A 22586-nucleotide genomic window follows, 5' to 3' on the forward strand; every position below is an offset into this window, starting at 1 on the left:
TTTTTCGTATGGATGAGAACCGGTTCCTATCCACCGGATTCGAATGAATACGAGAAAAAAGCTTACTACTTTTTTTATTATAAAATTCCACTATGACTCCGAATCTGATTAATCTAAGATGGATCAAAACTGGTTCTGTGCAGGGATTTTAAGGGGATAAGACAATGGCCGATAAATTCATGTACATCTCCAAAGTTGATACACAAAATTACTAACTTGCTATTACTAGTAGATTACAATTAGTGGTAGAACGTTTGGGCACTCAACTTAATGAACCAAATTTGTTAATTCCCCAAAGTTTAAGTCAAAAATAAGAATACGTTAATATAACTTCGGAGACTACTTTAATAAACAGCCCAATTCCCCCTCTCTCCATGGGTTCTGTACCATAAAATTGAATCAGAACCAACATTGAAATATTAAATAACATAAGAACGCTTGTAAATAGCTTTTATTTCTTTCATGATTAGATTAAACAATAACTCATTCAAATGCATTATACAAAATAATTTTTAATAATAATAAATCTTTAAACAATATCATATTCAATAATATAAAATAAGCATCCAATTTAATTAATCTTTTTTATTTGTGAGGCAAAATTGTTTTTATTTTGAAAGATGCCCTTTAAAATAAAAAAAAATATAATTCAACTTTTGTTTGCAAGGGAAGTCCAGTAAGTCATACAGAGGCGCTGTCTAGCGTCACTTTTTTATGTTTTCCTATTCTAGGGGCGATTTCTCTTTAAGGGTGATGGTAACCACCCCCAAACCCTTTCCAGGCCATATGAGAAGTTACATTATAATGGAGAACCTAATCAGTTCAGCTGTAGCGAGATCCCTCGGTACAGACAGACACACAAACAGAGTGTGAGACAAACAAATCTTTATAAGATCATTGTTTTGGAAGTCCTAAGGACCAAACAGTTGACGAGAAAGCATAAAATAATTTAATTGGTGGAAGAAGTAGAAACTTTAGGTCTCACTCTCATATCATTATTTTTACAAAATGGTATTTAAAAAATAATCGTACCAAAAAATTTTTGCCTTACAAAATATTTTACTTAACAAAAATATTGTATACGCAAATCACAAATAAGATTTTTAGAGAACTAACTTCAATTGTTTTAATTAAGACTTGAGTTTTGGCATTTGCATAATTGTAGTTCGTTTTGTTTCCTAAGGGAATGTGCCAATTGTTAAGGATTAAGTTTAATTGAAAAGCCATAAGCCCTTTAGCCATACATAACATCGTTTTTTGAAGAACATAATTACTCTTCACATAGCAGAGGTGGAACCAGCACAGCTTCGAAACCGATTACAACCGGTTCTTGGCCATACAGAAAAGTTATGTCTAGCATCGTTTTATATCCAGTTTTCTGTGAATATAAAAATGTACAATCATAAGATTAAAACCAGTTTTTTTTAGCTCCGAGATGCCGAAAGCTGTTTATAATACGATGCGACAAAAAACTTTTATCTATTCTCGATCAGGCAATATTTCTGCCATTAAAATAAAATTTGTTTTCTCATCATTTTAATATTTTTTTTTTTAAATTCCAGTACATATTATATCCCTTTAGGTAGGCATATTTACAAACAAAATAAACATTACTACTATTAGATTTTGATTTCTATTCTTTGAACTTTATATTTGAACTCTTCTACAATACAGTTGCATCCTGAAATAGAAAAAGCTAATTGCCTAGACAGAAAAAAAGCAGGTAGGTAGGTAGCAAATTACAAAAAACTAATGCCACCCCCCCCCCTCCCCCCCCTCCCTGTCCCTATAGGTACCCTTAACACTTACTCAAAACTTAAATACATTTTGTATTTTTTAATGTGAAATAATAATAAAACTTATTTAACCTGTAAAAATGGGTGGCTTAAAGCTTCATCAGCCGTTATCCTGAAGAAAAGAATATCTAAATTTTATGGGAGTTAATCAATTTCAATTTTTATTGTTCAACCAATAAAACTTAAAATAAATGCAATATTTTGGATAACATTTGAAATTTTTTTTTGCATAAAATAACCTAGGGTAAGGTATAAAGTTTTCTAGATATGAAAGGTTAATTTGAAGATAAGATACATTTTATTTTCAAGATATGTAATGTTAACTGTTAAGTTGCTTGATTTTATAATATAAATAATAGTGCTGCCAAAATCATCAAATTCCGCTCACCTATTAGTATGATCAACAGCAAGTAGTAGATGAATCAACTCAATACCATCCTTAGTAACATTATGTTTCCTAGCATTGTCCTTGGGAGCATCTCCACCACCATTCTCCTGGTCCTCCGTCTTATCACAAATATTTGAATCCTTTCTTTCTCTGAGAGCCAGGGCTTTACATAAACTTTCCAGATCTTGTGGCTCAGAATCTTTACTTATTGTTAACAGCCTAAACAAAACAAATAAAACTTTATTGAAACAGTGAATGATCTATCCTTTAGTATAAAGTAGTACGTTTTTAAAAAAGATGTTGAGATCTTCTACTGAATCGAATGAGTTAATCATTTATGGGACTCTTTATAATGGTTGTGAGCAATTTTTTTAACCTATTTTCCACAAAAATTATATGCAGGCTATAGGCTAGGAGCGCTGCCACTAGAGTCTAAATATATTGAGAAAAAAAAGTCAATAGAAGCAGATACATTTTTTAAAAAGCTCCCTAATTGTTAATTGTTTCTAATCTTTTTTATTTAAAAACTCTGCATGCATCTTACATAGATACAGTATACTATCATTACCTGCCAAACTGTTTGGCCAGTGCTTTAATTTGTTGACTACCAAATAGAACAGTTAGTTCTGCCAGAGCGGTCATATCGTCAGGTGCTCGGAAGAAAGGATAGGACCGGGACAATATTGATATCATTATCACGCCTAAATAATGTTAATTTTAATGAAGTTTGATATGGTAGTTGTTATTAAAAAAGTAATCCTATTAAAAGTTGGATATAAATCCACTTAATATGATAAACAAATCACCCCCAAGCCCCTCCCCCCAGAGTTTCTAAGCTAACGACTTGTAAAAAAGAATTTTGTTACGTAATTCCATGATGTGAGGAATTACACAATGAAATAGACTACTAACCTACAGCCCAAATGTCAATGGCAGTCGTTTGATTTGGGTGTTTGAGAAGTACTTCCGGGGGGCGGAAGCCAGGAGTTCCAGCCCTAGGGGCGTGCATGTGCTGCAGTGAGAGACAGTCGGTGCATACCTTTGGTAGCCCGATACAACGACATTGGACCTAAAAACATATAAATCAATACTAGATAGATGTAAAGGTTAAATATTTCTTGGATGTTAGACCAGATTTTCATGTTCTCTAATAAAGAACAACTTGCAGCGAGCTAAATCAACATTTCTTATTTTTACCTCTTTACCCCACCCCCTTCACCAAATCCCCTCCAATCCCACTGGATGAACGAGCTTGCCAATGACTGAGTTCAATATTAGCAACCTAAATTGACGACAATTTTGTCATGATATCCACGTATATTAAAATCCACGTGGTTATTATATCCTCTAAAGACTAATTTTAAGTTTCACCTTCCCTAATCAATAAAAATTTACCTTAGTTAAATCAGTTTTTGGTTTAGGAAGTGGAAGAGAACTACAGGTTGAAGTTACAGAAGCTCGCAGGATTGGGGTTCGTCCAAAGATCTGATCTGTTGCTTGGCTGAATTAAGAAATTCTTATCATATCATACATAACATTAGAAGATAAGAAAGCAAGAGAGTTTAATTTTTCTTTAAATAGAAGAAAATGTATGAAAAAGAAAAACTATTTACCTACCTACCATCTTCTTTATAAAATTCCAGTTTAAATCCTAGGTACTAATTTCTTATTTATCTACTACAACATAAATTGTTTCAAGTAAAGTGTACCTACCTTCTCAAGGAATTTTGCCATCAAAAAATATTTCTCTTTTTGAAATAGTCCTGTCCTTGATGTTCTTACCTAGTTTGGCTGGCAATATAGCTGGCAGGTTCCAACATGGTAAAGCTTGGAGTTCTGGACAGTGACGGGGTTGAGGCACCACTACTACCTGTAATACGATATTCACTTATTATGATTGCAAGATTTTCTTTTATTTTAAAAAAGAAACACTATCAAAACATCTTTAAAGTGTTTTGATAGTCAAAATATTTCAAATATTTACCTACAATTTTTAAGTGTTTAACTTTATTACCTATATTATTGTATAAAACAAATCTTACCTACAATAGTATTGCCCGTGATAGTGAGCTTACTAAACCCTGCGGGCCTCGTCAGAGTAGTATGCTTGCGCGGAGACTGTCGCCTTATGGCAATAGGGTTTGGAGATGCTAGGTCAGGGGTTAGGCGTTTTCTTGGGGACATGCGGAGCTTTAGAGCCGATGAATCATGGAATTGGTTATTCTTATCATCAGTTTCCATGTTGGAGGGTGTCAGGTACGGAGATTTCTGGCCAGCTGTAGACAGCCGCAATCTTTTTCTAGATTTAATTAAGTGTTAATAATTCATGCTTCGTTGTCATGCTTGGAAATCTTTCGTTTCGGTAATTTAAATCCCCGTAGATATTGTGCTATCTTTTTCTTTTCTTTTCAAGCAGGAATTTTAAAGGACAGGACAATGAAAGATAAATGAATGTACATTACCCAAAATAAGCAAAACTACCCCTTATGTAGATTAAAATTATTGTTGCATTGTTTGTAACAAACATCATAAAATTAAATTAAATTTTTTGAGGAAACGAATAAGATAATGTCTATAAATACTAGGTAATATATTGGCTACCAGTGTAATTTATAGTCCGATATCCCCTTTCTACCTGTCTTTCAGCTGAAGGAGATGTCAGAGATGGGTTTTAAACAAGCCATGTATCCTTATTCTTTTTCCCATTATCAAATTAACTTAACCCAACACAACAATTTTAGTCAATTTTCAAATTATCTATCCGATTAATCTCATCCATACGATTTTGTTTTGTTTACTTTTCTCCTTACCTTGGAGTCAACAAAGGGGAGCCGGGCGAATCTTGTTCCCGTTTAACTGGACTTAATACAATTGAATTCTGTGCAGGGCTCATTACACCAGAATCTCTCTTACAGATGCCTGTTAAACTACTTTCTTCTCCTAGTCAGGGATGTACAATTAAAACTTTATTTACAGTCAAAAAGTTAATTGAAAAATTTGGTAGGTAACAAATTAAAGAGAGAATCCATAACATATAAATTCAAAAACCAGTTAGTTTAGTTCCAATTTTTAGTTTAAAACTTTCTAAAAACATGCATACCCGCGACCGTGGCTCAACACGTAGCGCATCCGCTCGTCGTCGGGAAGGTGTTAGGTTCGAATCTCGGTCCGACACCGCGTCAACACTAAAGACGTTAAAAATGGTTCCCACTGCTACTATGTCAGATGCGCGACGTAAATAGTTAGAGTGGGGGGAATGCCTTGGCCCAAAACAGGCGCAACTCGTTACCATGCACAGTTAGGACTTCTCTGACAAAGGTCGTACATCACAGAGAGTTGGTTGTCTGTAATCTACTGTACCACGGGTATGAGGTGAAGGACCAAGAGTCTGGCCTTAAGTTGACAAGTTGACTGTTCAGTCCAGGTGCAACTCACCCATACGACATTAGAATTAGCATTCTAAATACATGCATACTAAAAGGTAGAAAAACCACTTAGATATATTGAATGGAAATAAATCAATTTCCAGTACGTAGGTATGGCTTTAAATGTTTGTAGAAAATTGTCTGCAATAAGATGCGTTAAATAACTATTATGGCTAATTAAGGAACTAAATGTACATCCCTCCTCCAGGGCTCATCAATTTTCTTGGACTCCTTCGTACCTAATTAAAATAAATAAAAATTAGAAACATAGAAATAGAATATAATAATAAAAGGGTTAGATTATTATAATACCTAATAGTTAACTAGGTTCAAAGTACAATCCATACATTTCTGTGTTGTTTTAAACATTTAAAAAGGATAAACGGCAATAAAGAGAAAATTAGTGCTTTGCTTACCCCTTTATTATCTCTAAGGGCTCTGATAGTGGGGCTGCCAGCAACTGTTAGTCTGTTCTCAATGTTATCCAGAACCTGGCGGTCATCCTCCAGCTTGATTCTGGAATTTGATTCAGGAGCCTCCTCACTGATAACAAAAAAGTTAATAAATATTAAAAGAATGTAAAGCAAATATTTTAGTATACTAGCGGCTACGACCCTACGGCCTCTAGGAATCCCCCCCCCCCCCATTATTTATTTCAGTTTTAAAGTGAAAAATAGGAGAGGGGAGGTGGATTTTTTTCTTTGGGCGATTTACCGCGGGAGGGTGGTGGTACCATCCCCCAAAATAGTTAAAAACCTTTCCAGGACCTATGAAAAGCTATATTGTAAAAGAGAACCATATCGGTTCAGAGGTTAGCAAGATCCTTTGGTACACACAGACAAACACCGATCCTGTTACTTTATTACAAGGATAGTTAAAATAACTTTAGAAGGTCGTCTTGTGCTATTAAACTACTTGAATTTAGGAAGCATGAATTGAATACCTACTGAAGTGTATTTGATAAATATTACCTGGGTTTACGTTTTCTACCGCGACCAGTGTCAAGTTGACCACCTGCAATTAAAACATGGCTTAAGATTCTGTTCAATATATTATCACAAAGATTTGAGGATAAATTTTTTGTTGTCAGAATGAAAACATTAAATGTCAATATTTTTTTCATGAAATAAGTATTGAAAAAATAAGATAGGTAGGATGTAATAAAATGATATTTTTGTAACACAAAAGGTTCATTAAACGTGTCGGTTCATTTTATAGATAAATACTACTTTACCTACAGTTTTAAGCTATTTGACCCTTCATTAATATTATACCTAAAGTTACCTGGCTTAAGGTCAGCCTGAAATTGTGCCAAACCAAAATCCACCAGGGCATACTTTTTATTTGTTCTATCATACAGAAAATTACTTGGCTTGATATCCCTACATAGAATAATAAACTTAGCTATTAGACATAAAATAGCTAGTTTTGTAAGTTTATAAAGCGAAGCTTTGTTATATTTATGACCGATCCGTCCGTACGTCAGTAAGCATTCAGTAATTGTGAGATAGATGAGGAGTTATAACATTGAATATGAAATGCGTTTTCACTCTATTTTTTTATGACCGTATGATTATTTGAGCTTCGCTTTTATGGATGAAAACTTTTCTTTTCAAAAGTTAAATGCGACAAGAGATAAATAGAACATAAGTTTTAAAGATGGTTAAATTAAAAACCTTTTTTGGTCTGCATGTCGTTTTCCTATGATATCCATCTTCCTTATCCTTCACTGTAAATGAGAACTATATAAGTTCAGCTATTAGAAAGATCCTTTGCTTCAGACAAAAAAGCTTACCGACTACTTTATATAATAGGATGGTTACCTATGAATTATTCCTAGTTTATGAATGTGTCTGAGAGCGGACAAAAGATTTCCAATGTAATTCTTTATTTCTTTTACATCCATGCTAAATATCAAGTCTGAAAACCTGAAATTAAAGGAATTTATCATTATGATTATTTTAGTCATACATACTCAATGCATTCAAATTGTGTAAATAGGTATGCAAGAAAAAAACAAAGATAGTTCAATTACTTTTATCGTGAATTTCTCAAAATAAATGTTGGAGTATGAAAGTATGTTAGGTTTTCCTAATTACACTGCTCAAAATCCCCCCCCCCCTCAAAAAAAAAGGTTGAAGTTCTACCTAGAATGTTTGAGATAAGGCATAACCAGAACAATATCTCCATCCACCCTCCACATGCCAAGTAGCTGGATGATATTGGGATGACCGCTAGCGGCACGCATACAACCTAAAAAAAACAATTGAATGAAGATGGTTTAATTAGAATTTAACCATACCAGCATTTGTTAATGTGTACTGTGTAGGTACCTAAAGTTATTTTCTCTCAATATTAAAAAAAAGTTTAGCCAAAAAAACTCCACAAATCATAATAATACAGTTTTACTTACTAATGCATATTTTTAGAAGAAAAAATAAAGATCCCGGAAAATAACCGTATAATATACCTACCTAAATTTAAAAACATCCATTTGAGCTTCATAATATCTGTTTATATGAAGCGAAAATGATAATTTTCAGATTTCTAGGATGTTTTTAACACTTTATTTACGTAATCTTCTGTCGTAGCTCAGTGGTAACGCACTGAGATACGGTGGTGAGAGTTCGAGTTCAAGTCCCTATGTGGCAACTCGAATTTCTCAGTCGTTATACATTCACGCAGCTTCCCCTGGTTGTGTAAGAAGGGAGATTATTGAGTGGTTTGGATACTTAATAGTCAAGTACATAACATCTGTAAAACCCTTATCCCAAGCTCCTCTGCGGAGAGTGTCATTCATTACGGTGACTTAATTTGGGACACCTGCCATACTCGGCGAGGGTGAGGTAATAACGAGTAGCTTCCTTGAGACAGTGGGTCAAGTCATAATGTACTTGAGCGTGGAGCTTGAGCTGGCCCTAGTGGCTATACAAAAGTGTCTCGTCCTTCTCCATGACTACTTAGGTCCAAACACTTAGAAACAATGGCTACACACACACACACACACGTAATCTCCATATTAACCCTGTCTAGTGCTTTTTTCATACTATACAGTATACACAGTCTCACCATGATTAGGATTTAAGGTAGGTACCTGTTTCCATGAGAATCCGTCCAGGTTTACTTGTAGGTACTAAATGTTTCAAGGCAATCTGAAACAGTTACATTTAAATTTCTAATAAAATAAGAAGAATAGGTATTGAATACCTACCTAATGAGGACCAGAAATATTGACTTTAAGGCTTAATTTTTATGATATTTTGTACCTTAAGTAAGTATATACCAGAACAAGTTCATTAAGATTTTTTTTCCATTTAAATAAGAAAAATTACCTTAATATCTTTCTCCTTTTTACTTGCAAGATACACGGTACTAAATGTTCCTTCTCCAATTTTTTCTTTTAATGTGAAATTTTTGGCAAAGGGCAAGGCATCAAAAACCTAGACAAATAAATGTATAAGTATAGAGCGACTCGGACTATTGTTTGATACAGACAACTTCCTGCCCCAAGTGAAGCAGACCTGAGTTTATAAAGATAAACCGGGCGCAAGCCTTGGTGAAACTCAGCCGCTCAGAGTTCGAGACATACCTTCTTGTGAAGTCTATGCATAGCACTAACAAGACGCTATTAGCTGATTTCAGAGACCCAATGAAAAATATTGGACAGGGTCTCCGCCCTCTGTGGGCAGATAAACCTCCATTCCTATACCTAAATTCAAGACAAAAGAAAACAAATATTGACTTTCTTGACACATAAAATTTTTAGTTTTTACTTCAGCTCAAAAGGAACTAAACAGTAAACATGCAGTCTCTGTGAATAATAATATCAAAACATTTTTTAAATAAATCCAATAATCTTTCACAAATTCATTATGCTAGTTTCAATAGGTTATAAAAGCTTACTTTAGTCATCCTTCCATTCACAGGGGACTTTGAACTATCTAACACTGATGTGGGCTTATGAGATTTAGGGGTTTGATTTGTAGAGTTGTTGTGGTGCCTGGGTGTGCCCGCAGGAGACACTAGGATGCTACCACCAGGTGTTCCACATCTTTCCACAGCTCCTGAGTATTGAGGACCATCTTTCATGCTTGGTGTCTGCATCAAGTCACCTGGAAGGTATTATCAAATGATTTTTGTTTTCCTTTTATACAACTTTTTATTTTCCAAAAGTAAAAACCAAACATCAGATTGATTTGATATAAAAACTACAACCTTCTAGAAAAAATAGCACTATGAATAATATCGATATATTTCTTTTAAAATGTGTTAAAATCTTCAAACTAAAAAACTTACCATTAACGCCATTTCTATGTGAATTCGGGGTATGATTTACAGAGCAATGTTGATTGTAGTTCTTTATTCGACTCTGAACAGGAGTTGTTCGACCTAAACACAAATATACATTTAAATTGAAGAATAATGTTGTTAGTTCGCAATGATAAATAAGTTAAGTGTTTTTTTGGTAATGATATATATATTATGATTTTTATGCTACGGTTTTGCATTAATTTTGGATAGGTACGTACATAGATAATTTAACAATACTTGAAAATTTTAAAACCTATTATATGTGATTTTAATGAAGTGTCAAACCCAACTCCCCTTCAAGAAAATAGCTTAATACTTCTACGGGGTCCGTATGCATGCTTCCTGAAAAGCCAAACCTATTGATGCAGCGTTTAGAGAGATCTTACCTACTCATTATTTACATAGCAGAATATAATTCAAAAAAACACATTTCCCGGGCTCATAAAGAAAAAAAACGAGAACAAACCTGTAGCAGGGGTTGATCTATTACTAGGAGTTGAAGGGGCGAGGTCTTCTGATCTTCTGGACCCTCGTGTCCTTCTGTAATATAAAAGATCTTGAAAAGTAACCCAAAATAAAAGTATTATCGTCTTCAATGAATATTTTTTGATCTACAGCAATACCCTTCATTTTACACGGTGTAGGGGCGTCGTAGCTCAGTGGTTACAGTGGTGAGAGTTAAAGTTCAAGTCCCCATGTGGCAACTCGAATTTCTCAGTCGTAAACATTCACGCAGCTTCCCCTGGTTGTGTAAGAAGGGAAATTATTGAGTGGTTTGGATAATTAATACTCATGTACATGGCATCTGTACAACACTAAGGCCAAGCTCCTCTGCGGAGAGCGCCATTCATAATGGTGACTTTATTTTGGACACCTGCCATACTCGGCGAGGGTGAGGTAAAAACGAGTAGTTCCCTTGAGACAGCGGGTCAAGATATTATGTTCTTGAGTGTGTGTGGAGCTTGAGCTGGCCCTAGTTGCTATACAAAAGTGTCTCGTTCTTCTCCATGACTACTTAAGTCCAATCAATAGGAAAACAATGGCTACACACACACATTTTACACGACTGTATAATATATTTCAAACATAATTATAAAGATAAACTCTATAGGTACTTTGTTTATCAAGATATCAAGTACATGATTTAGATTCCCTCAACCAAAGATGTTAAGACTGGTATATTAAACACAGGGATGGCAATCCGAATTTTTCAATAATAATTAGAAGTTTTGCTCAGATTCATTAAACAGGACACCTGCCATACTTAGATCAGAGTATAACAGTTTGAAATTTCTAATTAACTTACCTCAATCTAGTGGAAGGAGTCCCAAACTCCATTTTCTAACATTTATTCACCTGAAATCATTTGGTTCAATTGGAAAAATGCGCCAAAAGACGCACTTGTGTTACATGCATAATAACAAATATAAATTACATAGAGAGTACAAGAAATATGTGTCAATATTAAACAAGTGGACATAATCACAATAATATAAAAGTCAAGTGGTAAATCAACAATTTAAAAAAAAGACACAATTGTAAATTCATTGGTTATTGAGATTTTTTCTTTGAAGGTACAGCAAAAGTTAAATATTACATAATAAAGTCAATATACCTAATCATTAAAACAAAAGCAAATGACAAATCTTTTTTTTGATGGTATGACTGCGTTTTAATATCTTTTAAATCGTAAAGTCATCTGAAGCAAAATTGAAATGTCTAGTTATCTTGCTAAGGGCAATCACAATAAATAAGTTCATCATACACTTAGCTACATTTTTTTTACAATTAAGCTTATTAAGGCTTTAACTAGTATAGAGATAAAAAATCATTAAATGGAATTGTATTATAAGGTTAAATACTGAAATATAATTTTTTCAGGGGTGTATATTCTACATGGGATCCCCTGCTCAGGGGGGGGGGGGGAATAAAAAATAAGTGGTTGGAGGGGAAAAAAATGTAAAAATTAAGAAAACTGAAAACATTTTTTCCATTTCCCCCCCCCCCCCCCTTGGTGAAATTTTTTTTTAAAAATGTGTTGTAAGAGGGATAAAATAAATAAAATATAGAGTTCTTTAAATATTTTTCCATTTTCCCCATACTTTGTGAGAAAAAATAGGGGGGAAGAAAAATAAATCTTGTGCAGAATATACACCCCTAATTTTTTTTTTGGAATAAAGTATTACTTTCATTTTAAAATACTGGCAGTTTGAAAATAAAAAAAAAGCATCATTGTATAAATAAAAGTTATGGACAATGTAATTTACCTAATGTTTTCTTTTAACCAACAGTTAGAGTATATGTATAATATAACTTACTACCTAGGTATTTATAGTTATAGGTATGTAACAGTCAAAATTTGGATGTTGTAAAATATTATGGATGTCAACATCCTTGTTTATTCTTGTTCATATTCCTCCCCCACTTGAGAATATCCCTGATACTTGCCCTGTCTGCCCCCCTCTTCCTCTCCCTCAACCCCCTCATATTGTTCGCCCTGATAATCCACCTCCTCCCCCTCATAACCCTCTTCCTCTGGGAAATCCTGGAAACATAGATAATTATAGATTTATCACTAGGTAGCTTATAAATATTGAGGTTTAGTTATTATAATGTCACTACTTAGTTAGAAAATGAATGCAGCGTTAATAAAAGCGAAACCTAACATTTTTAACATAGATATTCAATTCATGCAAAGTTTAATTTGACAGGACACTTTAATCATGTCATAAAATGAAAGATCAAACTATCCGTTACGGACAGACAGACTGATCCTAATTGTAGAAAAGCTTCGGACTTAATAATAAATCTTTAGTTATATAATAACAATACCATTTACCCTAACATGATTTTATAAAAGTAGACAAAATCTATGTTACAATAATGATCTCCAAATCAGGTAGGTATGTACAAAAGTTAATATAAATCTAAATTTTAAGTTGAAATTAGATAGGAATAGGTTTCTTCATCTATGATTGCAAATTTCAAATTAACAAGTAGGTAATCTATGATTATCTATGCCTGAAATTCATCATCTTGTCCCTGGCTGTCACCTACCTCGTCCCCGTCGAAATCTTTGGGCTCCTCTTTGACCGCTGAGCTAGGTTCTGATTTGACATTGCTACTAGCTCCGCTTCCTTCCTCCACATTCTGTTGTACTACACTGTTACCTGATGTAGAAAAAATATTAAATGTTCCCAAATATAATACTTGTTCTTTCGTCTAGAGACAAACAAACCCCTTAAAGAACGTCTAGAATTTAATTTTCTGATACTTAGGACCAAAAAAAAAATCAAATTCGATGAATTAAAGACAAACTTTTTGGAGATCATTGTTCTAGAGGTCCTTGGAACAATGCAAATGACGAGAAAACATAAAAAATTTTTAAAATTTTTTAGATAAAGTAAAACTATTTATAAGTAACTTTTCCTTGAAATACATACAGGGGTGTATATTCTACAAAATTGACCCTGCTATTGGGGGGCAGGGGGGGGGGGGGGTGGGGAGGAAATAAAAATATGTTGGTTGGAGAAAAAAAGAAAAATGAAAACATTTTTTTCCTTTTTTCTCCCCTCCTTAGTAAAAAAAAACTAAAATAATGTGTGGAAGGGGCATAATATAAATAGAATGAAGAGTTCCGCAATTTCTTTCACTTTTCCCCCTTCCTGGCATGAAAAAAAAAGACGAGGGGAAAAAATAAAAGAAGGGGAAAAAAATAAATATTGTGCAGAATATACACCCCTGTAGGCATATTCCAAAACGAGTTACATATTTGTAGATAGAAAGTCAGAAAAAAAGTATATGTATAAAAGTATTTTTTAGGAGACAAGCAGAATAATAAGACCAATCGTGGAATTAATGAAATTACATATAGGTATTATAATTACCTTGAGATTGTTGTTGATGATCTGAAGAGCTGGAAGAAGTTGTGGGAGCTGCCTGCTGGACCTGTTTACTGTTTACAGGTACACCCGTCCCTGACTCCCGGATGTTCATGGGCGCTCCAACAGGCACATCACCTTTAAGCTTTTGTATACTAACACCTGTACCATCACCGGGTGCTTTCTTACCACCTGGCCGATTATTACCAGTGTCTATAACTCCAATGGATATTGATCCACCGAATTTTTGTCCAAGTTTTAGTAAATCTGGTCTAGCATCTGAATGGTGGGTTGATGGGCCGGGGTGGGGAATGTTTCTAGGCCGGGGCATTCCCCCGGGACCCAGCATACCTCTACCACGTCCACGCATGCTTGGCTGGGGGCGTTTTTCGTCAGGTGTTGCAATTCTGGGTCCCTAAAATGATTTCTATATAAATAAACATGTCTAAATAATCTCTAAGATAGTGTCACTTTTATTTCCATTTAATGTCCATACATTTTGTAAAACGCGCTTTTGATAGTTTTCAAATCAACAAATATTACAATACGGACCTGATCATGCTCTGATTTAGGTGTTGCAGATCTTTGAGCAGGCGCCACTTGACCAACAGGTCGTGGAGTTTCTTTACCACTGCTCTGCGGGATGCTGGACTCAGAGGACGGTCCGAGAGATGTGCCAGGACCAGCCGACCAACCATCACCGGTGTCAATCATTTGTTGGTGGTGCACAGCCTGTTGTTGATGGTGAGGATCTATCCGTCGACCACGCCCCATTTGGCCTTTGGGTACGATAACTCGTGGGGCGGGGCCGCTTTGCATGCCTCCTATGCCGATACCGTGAATTCTTTTCATGTGGTTATCCTTGGTTCTGGCAGTTTTGAATGATTTGTCGCATATATGACAAAAGAATTGTCCTACTTCGTCTGGTTGTTGTGTTGGGTATTGTGGTGTTGGCTGGGGACCTGCATTTTGATGGGCCTACAAAAATAATATTTTCCGTGCTTTCCCTTGAAGTTCCTGGTGACCACATGAAAAACTATTTTCCTCCCTCTCCCCTATTTATAATAAAGGGGGGAGGCGGATGTGCCACTTTTTAAAACCAAATGTAAAACGTGCATGATCTCAGCCTATAAAAGAGTTACAGCACTAAAATTTGGCCGGCAGTTGCTATTGTAAAGAACAATATGGAAATGTGAAGAAACGCCGCTCCCGCCGAAAACCGCCGTTTCCGCCGAATTTTTTTTTTGCCTTTTCTTCATAAAAATTTCACTTTTTTTATATTGACATGTTTGAAATATTACAAGTGTCACGTGAAAATATAAGGGAAATTTTTATGAGAAAAAAAGTTTATTTCTGATGATTGAGAACTGTCTAATTTGGCGAAAAAAGGCAAACTAAATTTCGGCGGGAAACGGCGGTTTTCGGCGGGAGCGGCGGTTCCACCGCCGTTTCTTAAAAGTTCCATATTGTTCTCCACAAAAGCAACTGCTATGCCGAATTTTAGAGCTGTAACTCTTTTATAGGCTGAAGTCATGCACGTTTTACTTTTGGTTTCAAAAAGTGGCACATCCGCCTCCCCCCTTTTTAAAGATAAGAGATGGGCGGAGGTGGCAAAGTGCAAAAAGTAGGTACAAACTTAATAAGAGGAAAAGTACATATATAATATAATATATATCAATTATGTTTCTATTACTGTTCTTAGATAGTTTATGACGGTCTAATTGAAATAGGTTCAAGCTTGGTAAATATTAAAAATTGCCTTTCTTAACCTATTATTTTAAGCTAGAAATTGAATGATGTTAAATCAATAACAACCTGTGAATTTCTAGGACACATGGATATATGTTCTTTCAGGGCCTGTACATTGTTGCACATAGTTTTACAGTGTGGACACAACAGCCCCATCAGCGTTGGCCCTCGTACTGCTGGTTGTTGTGGCTGCTGTTGTTGTACCGGAGCAGCTGTGGTCATAGGGCTGGTTGTACTACCACTTGTACCATCCCATTCTGGCTCCTCAAATTCCTCGTCGTATCCGTAATATTCTTCTTCGCCCTCTTCGTCACCTGAAAACAATGATGTTCTACAGTAATCCTGAGATTTCACCCTACATGCTAATATTAACAGTGGTAATAAATGTATGTCACATGCCATACTTACTCAGTATGGTGTCCCTGAAAAGCCATTTTTTTTAATTTTTACAAGCACAATATCTAAACCCAGCACTCTTATGAAATGATGACGATTGAACCCAATATTGAAGTTCTAGGTTAATTTTTTCAGCTTTATGTAAATTTAGATTTTTTACTTTATTTCTTTTTGGGACACCCTTATACTTAGACATGTAAAAATATGACACAAGTTTAGAATTAAACTAGGACATATGATGTCAAAGGATAGAGCTATCACTTCAAATCCTTTGTACAAATGAGTATCTCTATGAGAACACTTTAAGTACCTAGTCAGCACAACAATGATATATTCTTCAAATTTCCACCTTAGGTAAACATTTAACTTTTTCTTGGGGGTAGATGCGAGGTAAGATGGTCCAAACCTCAACAATATTTACTACATTATAAACTAGCGGCTATGCCCCTAGAGGCCTACATCCCCCAAAAATAATTATAAACCTTCACGGGACCTTTGATAAGCTACCCTGTAGAGGAGAAAATATTGGTTTAGCGGTTACCGAGATCCTTCGGTACAAACAAATTTCCAGTTACTTTAATTTAAGGATTTACCTGGTATTTCTTCAATGTCATCTTGTTCCTCGTGTAAGCTGTGATCTAGCCTGGCTCGTTTCATGGGAGATCCCCCAATACTCATTGGAGCTCCACCCACACTTTTCATTACAATACCTAAATACATCAATCTTAAGGACTTTGAAATTTAATTCTAATATTCAATTGCTTATGTACACTACAATTATTTTGTCTGTAAAAACTAATAAAAGCAGACTCTAGAATGGTCATAAATTATTTTATTATTAAAGGCATACAAGAAGGACTAGGTGTGCAATTAAGTAGCCTTTAGACACCAAACAGCATAAATTCAACAAGCCTCCCTGAAAAGCCCAAGCCAATTGATCCAGACATTTTAGAAAATTTTGGTTTACCTTTTCTACAATTTTTATTAAGATTTGTATCTTTACCTGGGGGTAACCTATTTCTAATATCTGGAGGCACCATGGCTGGTTGTGGTCTGGGCGGGGGGTGTTGCCTCCCCGGCCCTGGCATTCCTCCATGCCTGTACTGTTGAATTTGCCGAGGAATCTTCCGCTGCGGCTGTTCATTATACAATCCGCGGATTTTGAACTGTTCGGCAACGGCAAGAAAATCGTCCATATTGTCGCGTGGTATTGATATCTCTCCGTTGTACATGAAATCTACCAGATACACAATATCCTATCAGGTTAAGTTTTGAAACGAGTGCTTTCCATTTAGATCTCTACTTTTTAGTATGTATAACAAGCGGCTGCTAGGGCCTAGTATATACAATAGTGTGATATCTTAACATTTTTTAACAGATTTTACTTGAAAATATGAAAATGTTAAAATAACCTATAAATGACATTGAACATGTATGAGAAAAGAAAAGTCTTTTTTTATTAAGGTTCTAAAGTCAAACGACAATGGCCGATAAATTGATGTATATCCCCAATGATGATAGACAAAATTACCCTTTCTGTAAATTAAAATTAGAGGTTGCAACGTTTAAACACTCAACTAACAATTCAAAATTCATTCAAGTCCCTAAAGTTGTTAAGCCAACGAATAAGAAAGCGTTATAATAAAACTTTAGGGACTAGTGTAATAAACAACCCATTGTCTCCTCTCTCTCTGGCATTTATTACTCTTTATAATAGCATTTTAAGTAGGTATATAATTTATTATTTGAAAACTTTCCTCAAATCTGACATTTGCAGGCATTATTAACACAGGATTGTTGTCTTTCATCTAAATAAACATAATCATTGTTATTACTATTTCTTTCCATTAAAAATGTAAAAATAGATTACCTTTAGGTATATAGGTAAGAAAGATTCATTTGAAAAGTTAAGTAAGTTTATACAAAGATAAAGTGAACAAGAATAATTTCACTTCGTCTTAGTTAATGTCACTCTTGAAAAACAATATTATTGCTTAATAACTACTTAGACTTTATGCCTAATAATTAGGTAGTAACTTTCTAGATCGTAAGATTTATACTTGATTTTTTTTTCAACAGAAATGTTTTTAAAAATGTTCACCTTTCTGAGGAGATTTCTAAAATATGGAGAGTATGATGCTAGAACAACTTTATGTGCTGGGACCATAGAGTTCTCATCACAGTATAAATAACAATCAAGAAACTCCTCGTCATCGCGAAGGGTCTAAAATATTAAAAATTGATTGATTATTGTATTCCGCAGTTATCACTTAATGTTATATACACCAGATATACAACATACTCCCAATAAGAATATCCATTATACTCTTACCTTACATCCGTATCTGTTACATGTATATTTTTTGTTTTATCAGATATCATATAAAGGATGCATTGGGGGGGGGGGGGGGGGGGGTAATGCAACCATCTCGTAATCAAAGCGCAAATGGCACTTAAAATCCGAATTTCAATATGAAACTTGGCATGAGTAATCCTGAGTAGGTCTATTTTCCCTACATTGAACAAAAAGTTGAAATTGGGGAAATTAGAACTACTAAGGATTACTCATGCAAAGTTTCATAACAAAATTCGGGTTCTGAGTGCAATTTGCGCATTGACTACGAGATGTTTATTAACTCCCCACCACCCCCCACCCCCCTTCTTCATAGACAAAATATATCTGCACGGATTTGATCGAACAAGGGTTTAGAAATAAGTCTAATTCAGATTCATGAAAAGGTGTATTAGCAATTTTAGACTGAACCTTTTCAAATATTAAAAAAGTTACCTAAAATGTGTCTTTACAAACTTGAATAATTTTAAAAGTACCTGAAGTTGTGATATAAATTCTGTATTAAATTCGTCCCATCTAAAAACGATAAACTCAAAAATTAAAAGAATTTAGATAATTTATATTTCATTCTTATAAAGAAGGCACTTTGTAAAGCCCTATAGGTTATAAAAAAAAAGTAAAAATATAGATCAAAATTAAAAATACATAGGTAGGTACGTAAAGTTGAAATATCTACCCTTAAATTTAAACTTGCACCACAGAGGCGCGCGTGCACATATACATGTGTCAGGGGGGGGGGGGGGGTTACATAGCTGAAAAAAGGGAAGCAAGTCCATATCTATTTCATATCTTATATGTGGGTATGTGAACAACACCGCGCCCCCCCCCCCCCCCCCTGCTACGGCTATAGTCACAAATCATTAAATCAAAGTGCAATAATCAGGTTTAAGTTTTTAACATATACATCAAATTAAACACATTTATATTGTCAAAATCCTGTGTAAAAATAATTACCTTAGGACAATACATTCCGGTCCCATGTTAATATAGTCTGTAATTTAAAAGATTAATCGACAAAATGAAATTTGTGTTTTATTTGAACCCTTATTTGCATTAAATTAAACCGGCCGGCTATCATTTTAAATTCTAGTGTTTTATAAAATGTCTTCAAAAATTTTAGAAATTAAAAAGGATTAGTCATATCTTTAAATACTATTGATTTTGAGGCAAAATATCTAAAGATTCTCCATTTGTTTGATGCTTTAAACAAATTAATTTAGCGCTCGAAAAAGTTTACAAGCGCAAAACAAACTTTAGAATGCCGCGACAATTTCATATTTTGATTATTTGATAAGTTACGACGACATTTACAATTTCATATTACTTTTTGTTACAGTTTAAATTTCATTTCAAATAAAATAATAAAATTGTTGACATATAAGTTTTTTTACATTTTATTTAACGTTATATTGATTTCTAATATATATAGACTATGTATGCATATTTTATCATTATAGATATATTATTGTTTTATTTAATTCATTTAAATCTATTGTAATGGATGATCTAATAGACAGTAATTTAATTACTGTCTATTGTAATTTGTCGGTTTGGCATTAAATATGAGGTCTAATAATATATATATTGTTACATCCTCAAAACATATATCTACCATATTATGCTATTGTAACAACATAAAACCATACTTTAAACATTTAGAATTACTGTACTCTACTATACTGTAGTTTTGTGGAAAATCTATGCTAGTTTTTGTAACAATCTATGCCCCCCCCCCCTCTCTTATATACACTGTGCAGAGTGTCTACCTCAACACCAACCTTTACCACTCCTACACACACAGGGCAGGGGTGCCCCTCAACACAATCACCGTTTGGAAGAAGTAGCAGTTCTTTGCGAGCTCCGGTGCTAGCACATCCAATTATATTTTCAATAGTTTTTCAAATAAATTTGCATCCACGGTCCTCGAAAGAGGGCTTTGGGAATAAATTCAGCTCACAAAAAATAAATAAATGAATTTTCTTTTAAGTAGCATTTGATGTTTTTATATCTATTATTTCTGACACCCAGAGGGTTGGCTCTGTCGTAAAAAATAAAGTCCAAATAGTAGTATGAAATTATGTTAAAGTGTTGTTTAAAAGTTTAATAAAAGTTTACCCTTTCACGTGACATATTCTTAAATTTTAAGAGATTAAAGATGAATTATACATTTTTGGGTACATTCTGGATTCTACCATTATTCTATTCTTTCCCCTCTTTATTCTCTTAAGATAACAAATTTTTTATTAATACTGCATATACTTGTGGTGCCCAAAGACGGGTTATCTGTAAAGGTATTAAAATGGTATGCCACAAAGTTAAATGTAAATGCTTATTTTAAATCTGTTATCTTAACAATATGTATAAGGTTAAATTTGAAAATTATTCCAAAATCAATCTTTTATTCTATAAGTAAGAGTTTGTACTCTACAAAATACAAATAGAAATAATTTTCATGGATTGAATTGGAATAATCTATATTTCTGTCTCCATCCTCCAACTTTGAATGCAGGTCCCCTAGATGTTAGGGTCAAAGTCACTTGTATAGAGTATATTCTTAATTATTTTGTTAAATCTACAGCGTCTACGCCTCTAGAGGTTTCTAAAGGCACTTTAGGAAAAGTCGACCCCCCAACTTTCAATTTGAAATGAAAACAAAAAATAATTGGGTTAGGATATGAATTCAATTAACGATTTCCTTTGAAAGAAGTAGGTACCCTACCCTAAGACAGTTACATACCTTCCATGGATTTATAAAAAGCTTGAATAAAAAGAAGAATTGTATTGGTTCAGCAGTTGGCAAGACCCCAAGCTTCAAACAAACAGTCATGTCAGAATAATAAAAATAATCTTCTCTTTTTTCTTATTACGAAAATTATTGTAATCCTAACTAACCAAAATTCTAAATTTTTTCCACAAATTCCATCATTTATCTTGAGTTCATGTATTCTTTCTTGCTCCAAAGCCAAAAAACCTGGTGTGAAAGGCATAAAAGAGAAACAAATTTTGCAATACATGTAGCAGAGAAAGATTAATAACATGCCATTTCCTGAATTTCAGAGTTATGGCAGAAATTCTAAATCTGTAGTTGTCCAAGTTACCACCCCTAAATTGTAGAAAAACAAGGAAGATTTTGTCCATTAGTAGAAAAGAGTAAGAAAAAAAGCTACCACGAAAATAAAAAGAAAAAAACATATCCTATAATACAAAATAGTAAACTTTTTGTCTGCAGTTAAGTATAACGCTGAACAGTTATGGATCTTATTTACAAACAGCTTCTTATAGGTCTAGAGAAGGTTTTAAACTATTTTCAGGAGGGAATTTCCATCTTCTCAACCTCTCCCCCCCACTCCTTTAAATTTTGTGTTCCTTTTAAAACTGAAATTTAAATTGGAAGACTGGACTCCCTCCCTAAGTGCCCCTAGAGGCTTCTAGGGACAAACCTAGAAAAAATGCACATAGCTTGTACTTTTTCAAAAAAAATATAATTGGACTATAGACCTCCTTATATCTAAATTTCCAAGACAGAGTAGGGTGAAATTGTGGTCCTAATGCATCGTATGGGATACTGACTTGTTGTATTATAGAGGGCTGGAGGGACAACCAATAATTTCTGGTATCTCTGACTGCGTGCCCAGAATAAAACAGTCACTTCCTACTCCACAGTGGTTGTATATGTAGAAACAAGATGATTACGTCTAAATTTAAAATTGTCTGAATAAAAGAGAAAATATATTTGTAAAACTTACTTTATTATTTTTACCTAATTGGGGCGGGATTCTCCTTTGATTTCAAGTCATCATCTAGGGAACCCCAGGGCATCATCCGCTTGTGTTAGGATGCAATACTCTAAAGCCAACTGTTGGATATTAGGTTAAGTAACATCCAACAGACAACCAACCATAGACGTCCAAGGTTTTTTTTTTTTTGGGGGGGGGTAAACAATTTTTAAGGGGGGTTGGTAAAATGGAGCGCGAAGCGCGCCGCAAACTTTTTTTACCCCCCCAAAATTTTTACCCCGGGGGTAAAATTTGCTTGGGGGGGGTAAATACCCCCTCCTAACTGGTTGGGGGTAACTGCGGCATCCCCAGGGTAGGGGTAAATTTTAAATGGGGGGGGGGGTAATCGCCCCATTACCCCCCCCCCCTTGGACGTCTATGCAACCAACCCTTTGCTTGCACGATCTTTGCCTAATAAGTTCTATCTTTGCTTGCATGGTAATGCGTTGCGCCTGTTTCTAGGCCAAGGTAATCTCCCTACTTTAACTATTTATGACGCGTACCTGACACA

General features: G+C 34.6%; 2 protein-coding genes across 4 annotated transcripts; both read right to left on the reverse strand.

Moving 5' to 3' along the window:
* Nucleotides 1-435: 435 nt before the first annotated feature.
* Nucleotides 436-11300, reverse strand: LOC145322154 (cell division cycle 7-related protein kinase-like). 2 transcript variants are annotated; one of them, XR_013880518.1, is made up of 22 exons: nt 11227-11300; nt 10387-10460; nt 9906-9998; nt 9513-9721; nt 8942-9049; nt 8704-8761; nt 7757-7862; nt 7433-7537; nt 6894-6991; nt 6581-6623; nt 6026-6152; nt 5808-5848; nt 4995-5123; nt 4227-4483; nt 3967-4054; nt 3580-3685; nt 3097-3253; nt 2753-2885; nt 2185-2403; nt 1869-1908; nt 1052-1681; nt 436-580 (listed from the first exon to the last, which is right to left on the reverse strand). XR_013880518.1 is itself a non-coding variant. In XM_080163965.1 (21 exons), exons 1-21 carry the CDS (start codon nt 11256-11258, stop codon nt 1664-1666), a joined length of 2241 nt encoding a protein of 746 aa, XP_080020091.1. In that variant the 5' UTR covers nt 11259-11300; the 3' UTR covers nt 436-1663. The 2 variants fall into 2 exon arrangements, 1 of the variants encoding a protein (XP_080020091.1); XM_080163965.1 differs by having other exon boundaries at nt 436-1681.
* On the reverse strand, nt 11277-19384 carry LOC145322162 (uncharacterized). Of its 2 annotated transcripts, none has more exons than XM_080163993.1 (11): nt 19254-19384; nt 18776-18815; nt 18048-18170; nt 17702-17754; nt 16950-17200; nt 16540-16656; nt 15617-15864; nt 14354-14779; nt 13808-14216; nt 12978-13090; nt 11277-12465 (listed from the first exon to the last, which is right to left on the reverse strand). In XM_080163993.1, exons 1-11 carry the CDS (start codon nt 19277-19279, stop codon nt 12319-12321), a joined length of 1953 nt encoding a protein of 650 aa, XP_080020119.1. In that variant the 5' UTR covers nt 19280-19384; the 3' UTR covers nt 11277-12318. The 2 variants fall into 2 exon arrangements, with proteins under 2 accessions (XP_080020119.1, XP_080020110.1); XM_080163984.1 differs by having other exon boundaries at nt 12942-13090.
* Between the last annotated feature and the right edge of the window lie 3202 nt (nt 19385-22586).

The sequence above is a fragment of the Acartia tonsa genome, chromosome 1 (genome assembly GCF_053477335.1).
Source record: "Acartia tonsa isolate MP-2025a chromosome 1, ASM5347733v1, whole genome shotgun sequence".
NCBI classification, from domain to species: Eukaryota; Metazoa; Arthropoda; class Copepoda; order Calanoida; family Acartiidae; genus Acartia; species Acartia tonsa.

Coding starts and splice junctions, on each gene's coding strand:
- LOC145322154 (XM_080163965.1), bottom strand. CDS start 11,258: ATGGAGTTTGGGACTCCTTCCACTAGATTGAG. Junction 9,722..9,905: donor ACATAGAAATGGCGTTAATG/GTAAGTTTTTTA, acceptor AATACCTTCCAG/GTGACTTGATGCAGACACCA. Junction 2,404..2,752: donor CTGGCCAAACAGTTTGGCAG/GTAATGATAGTA, acceptor TGTTTTGTTTAG/GCTGTTAACAATAAGTAAAG.
- LOC145322162 (XM_080163984.1), bottom strand. CDS start 19,279: ATGGGACCGGAATGTATTGTCCTAAG. Junction 17,755..18,047: donor TTAGAAATCTCCTCAGAAAG/GTGAACATTTTT, acceptor ATGTTTATTTAG/ATGAAAGACAACAATCCTGT. Junction 12,466..12,941: donor GACAAGATGATGAATTTCAG/GCATAGATAATC, acceptor CTATGTTTCCAG/GATTTCCCAGAGGAAGAGGG.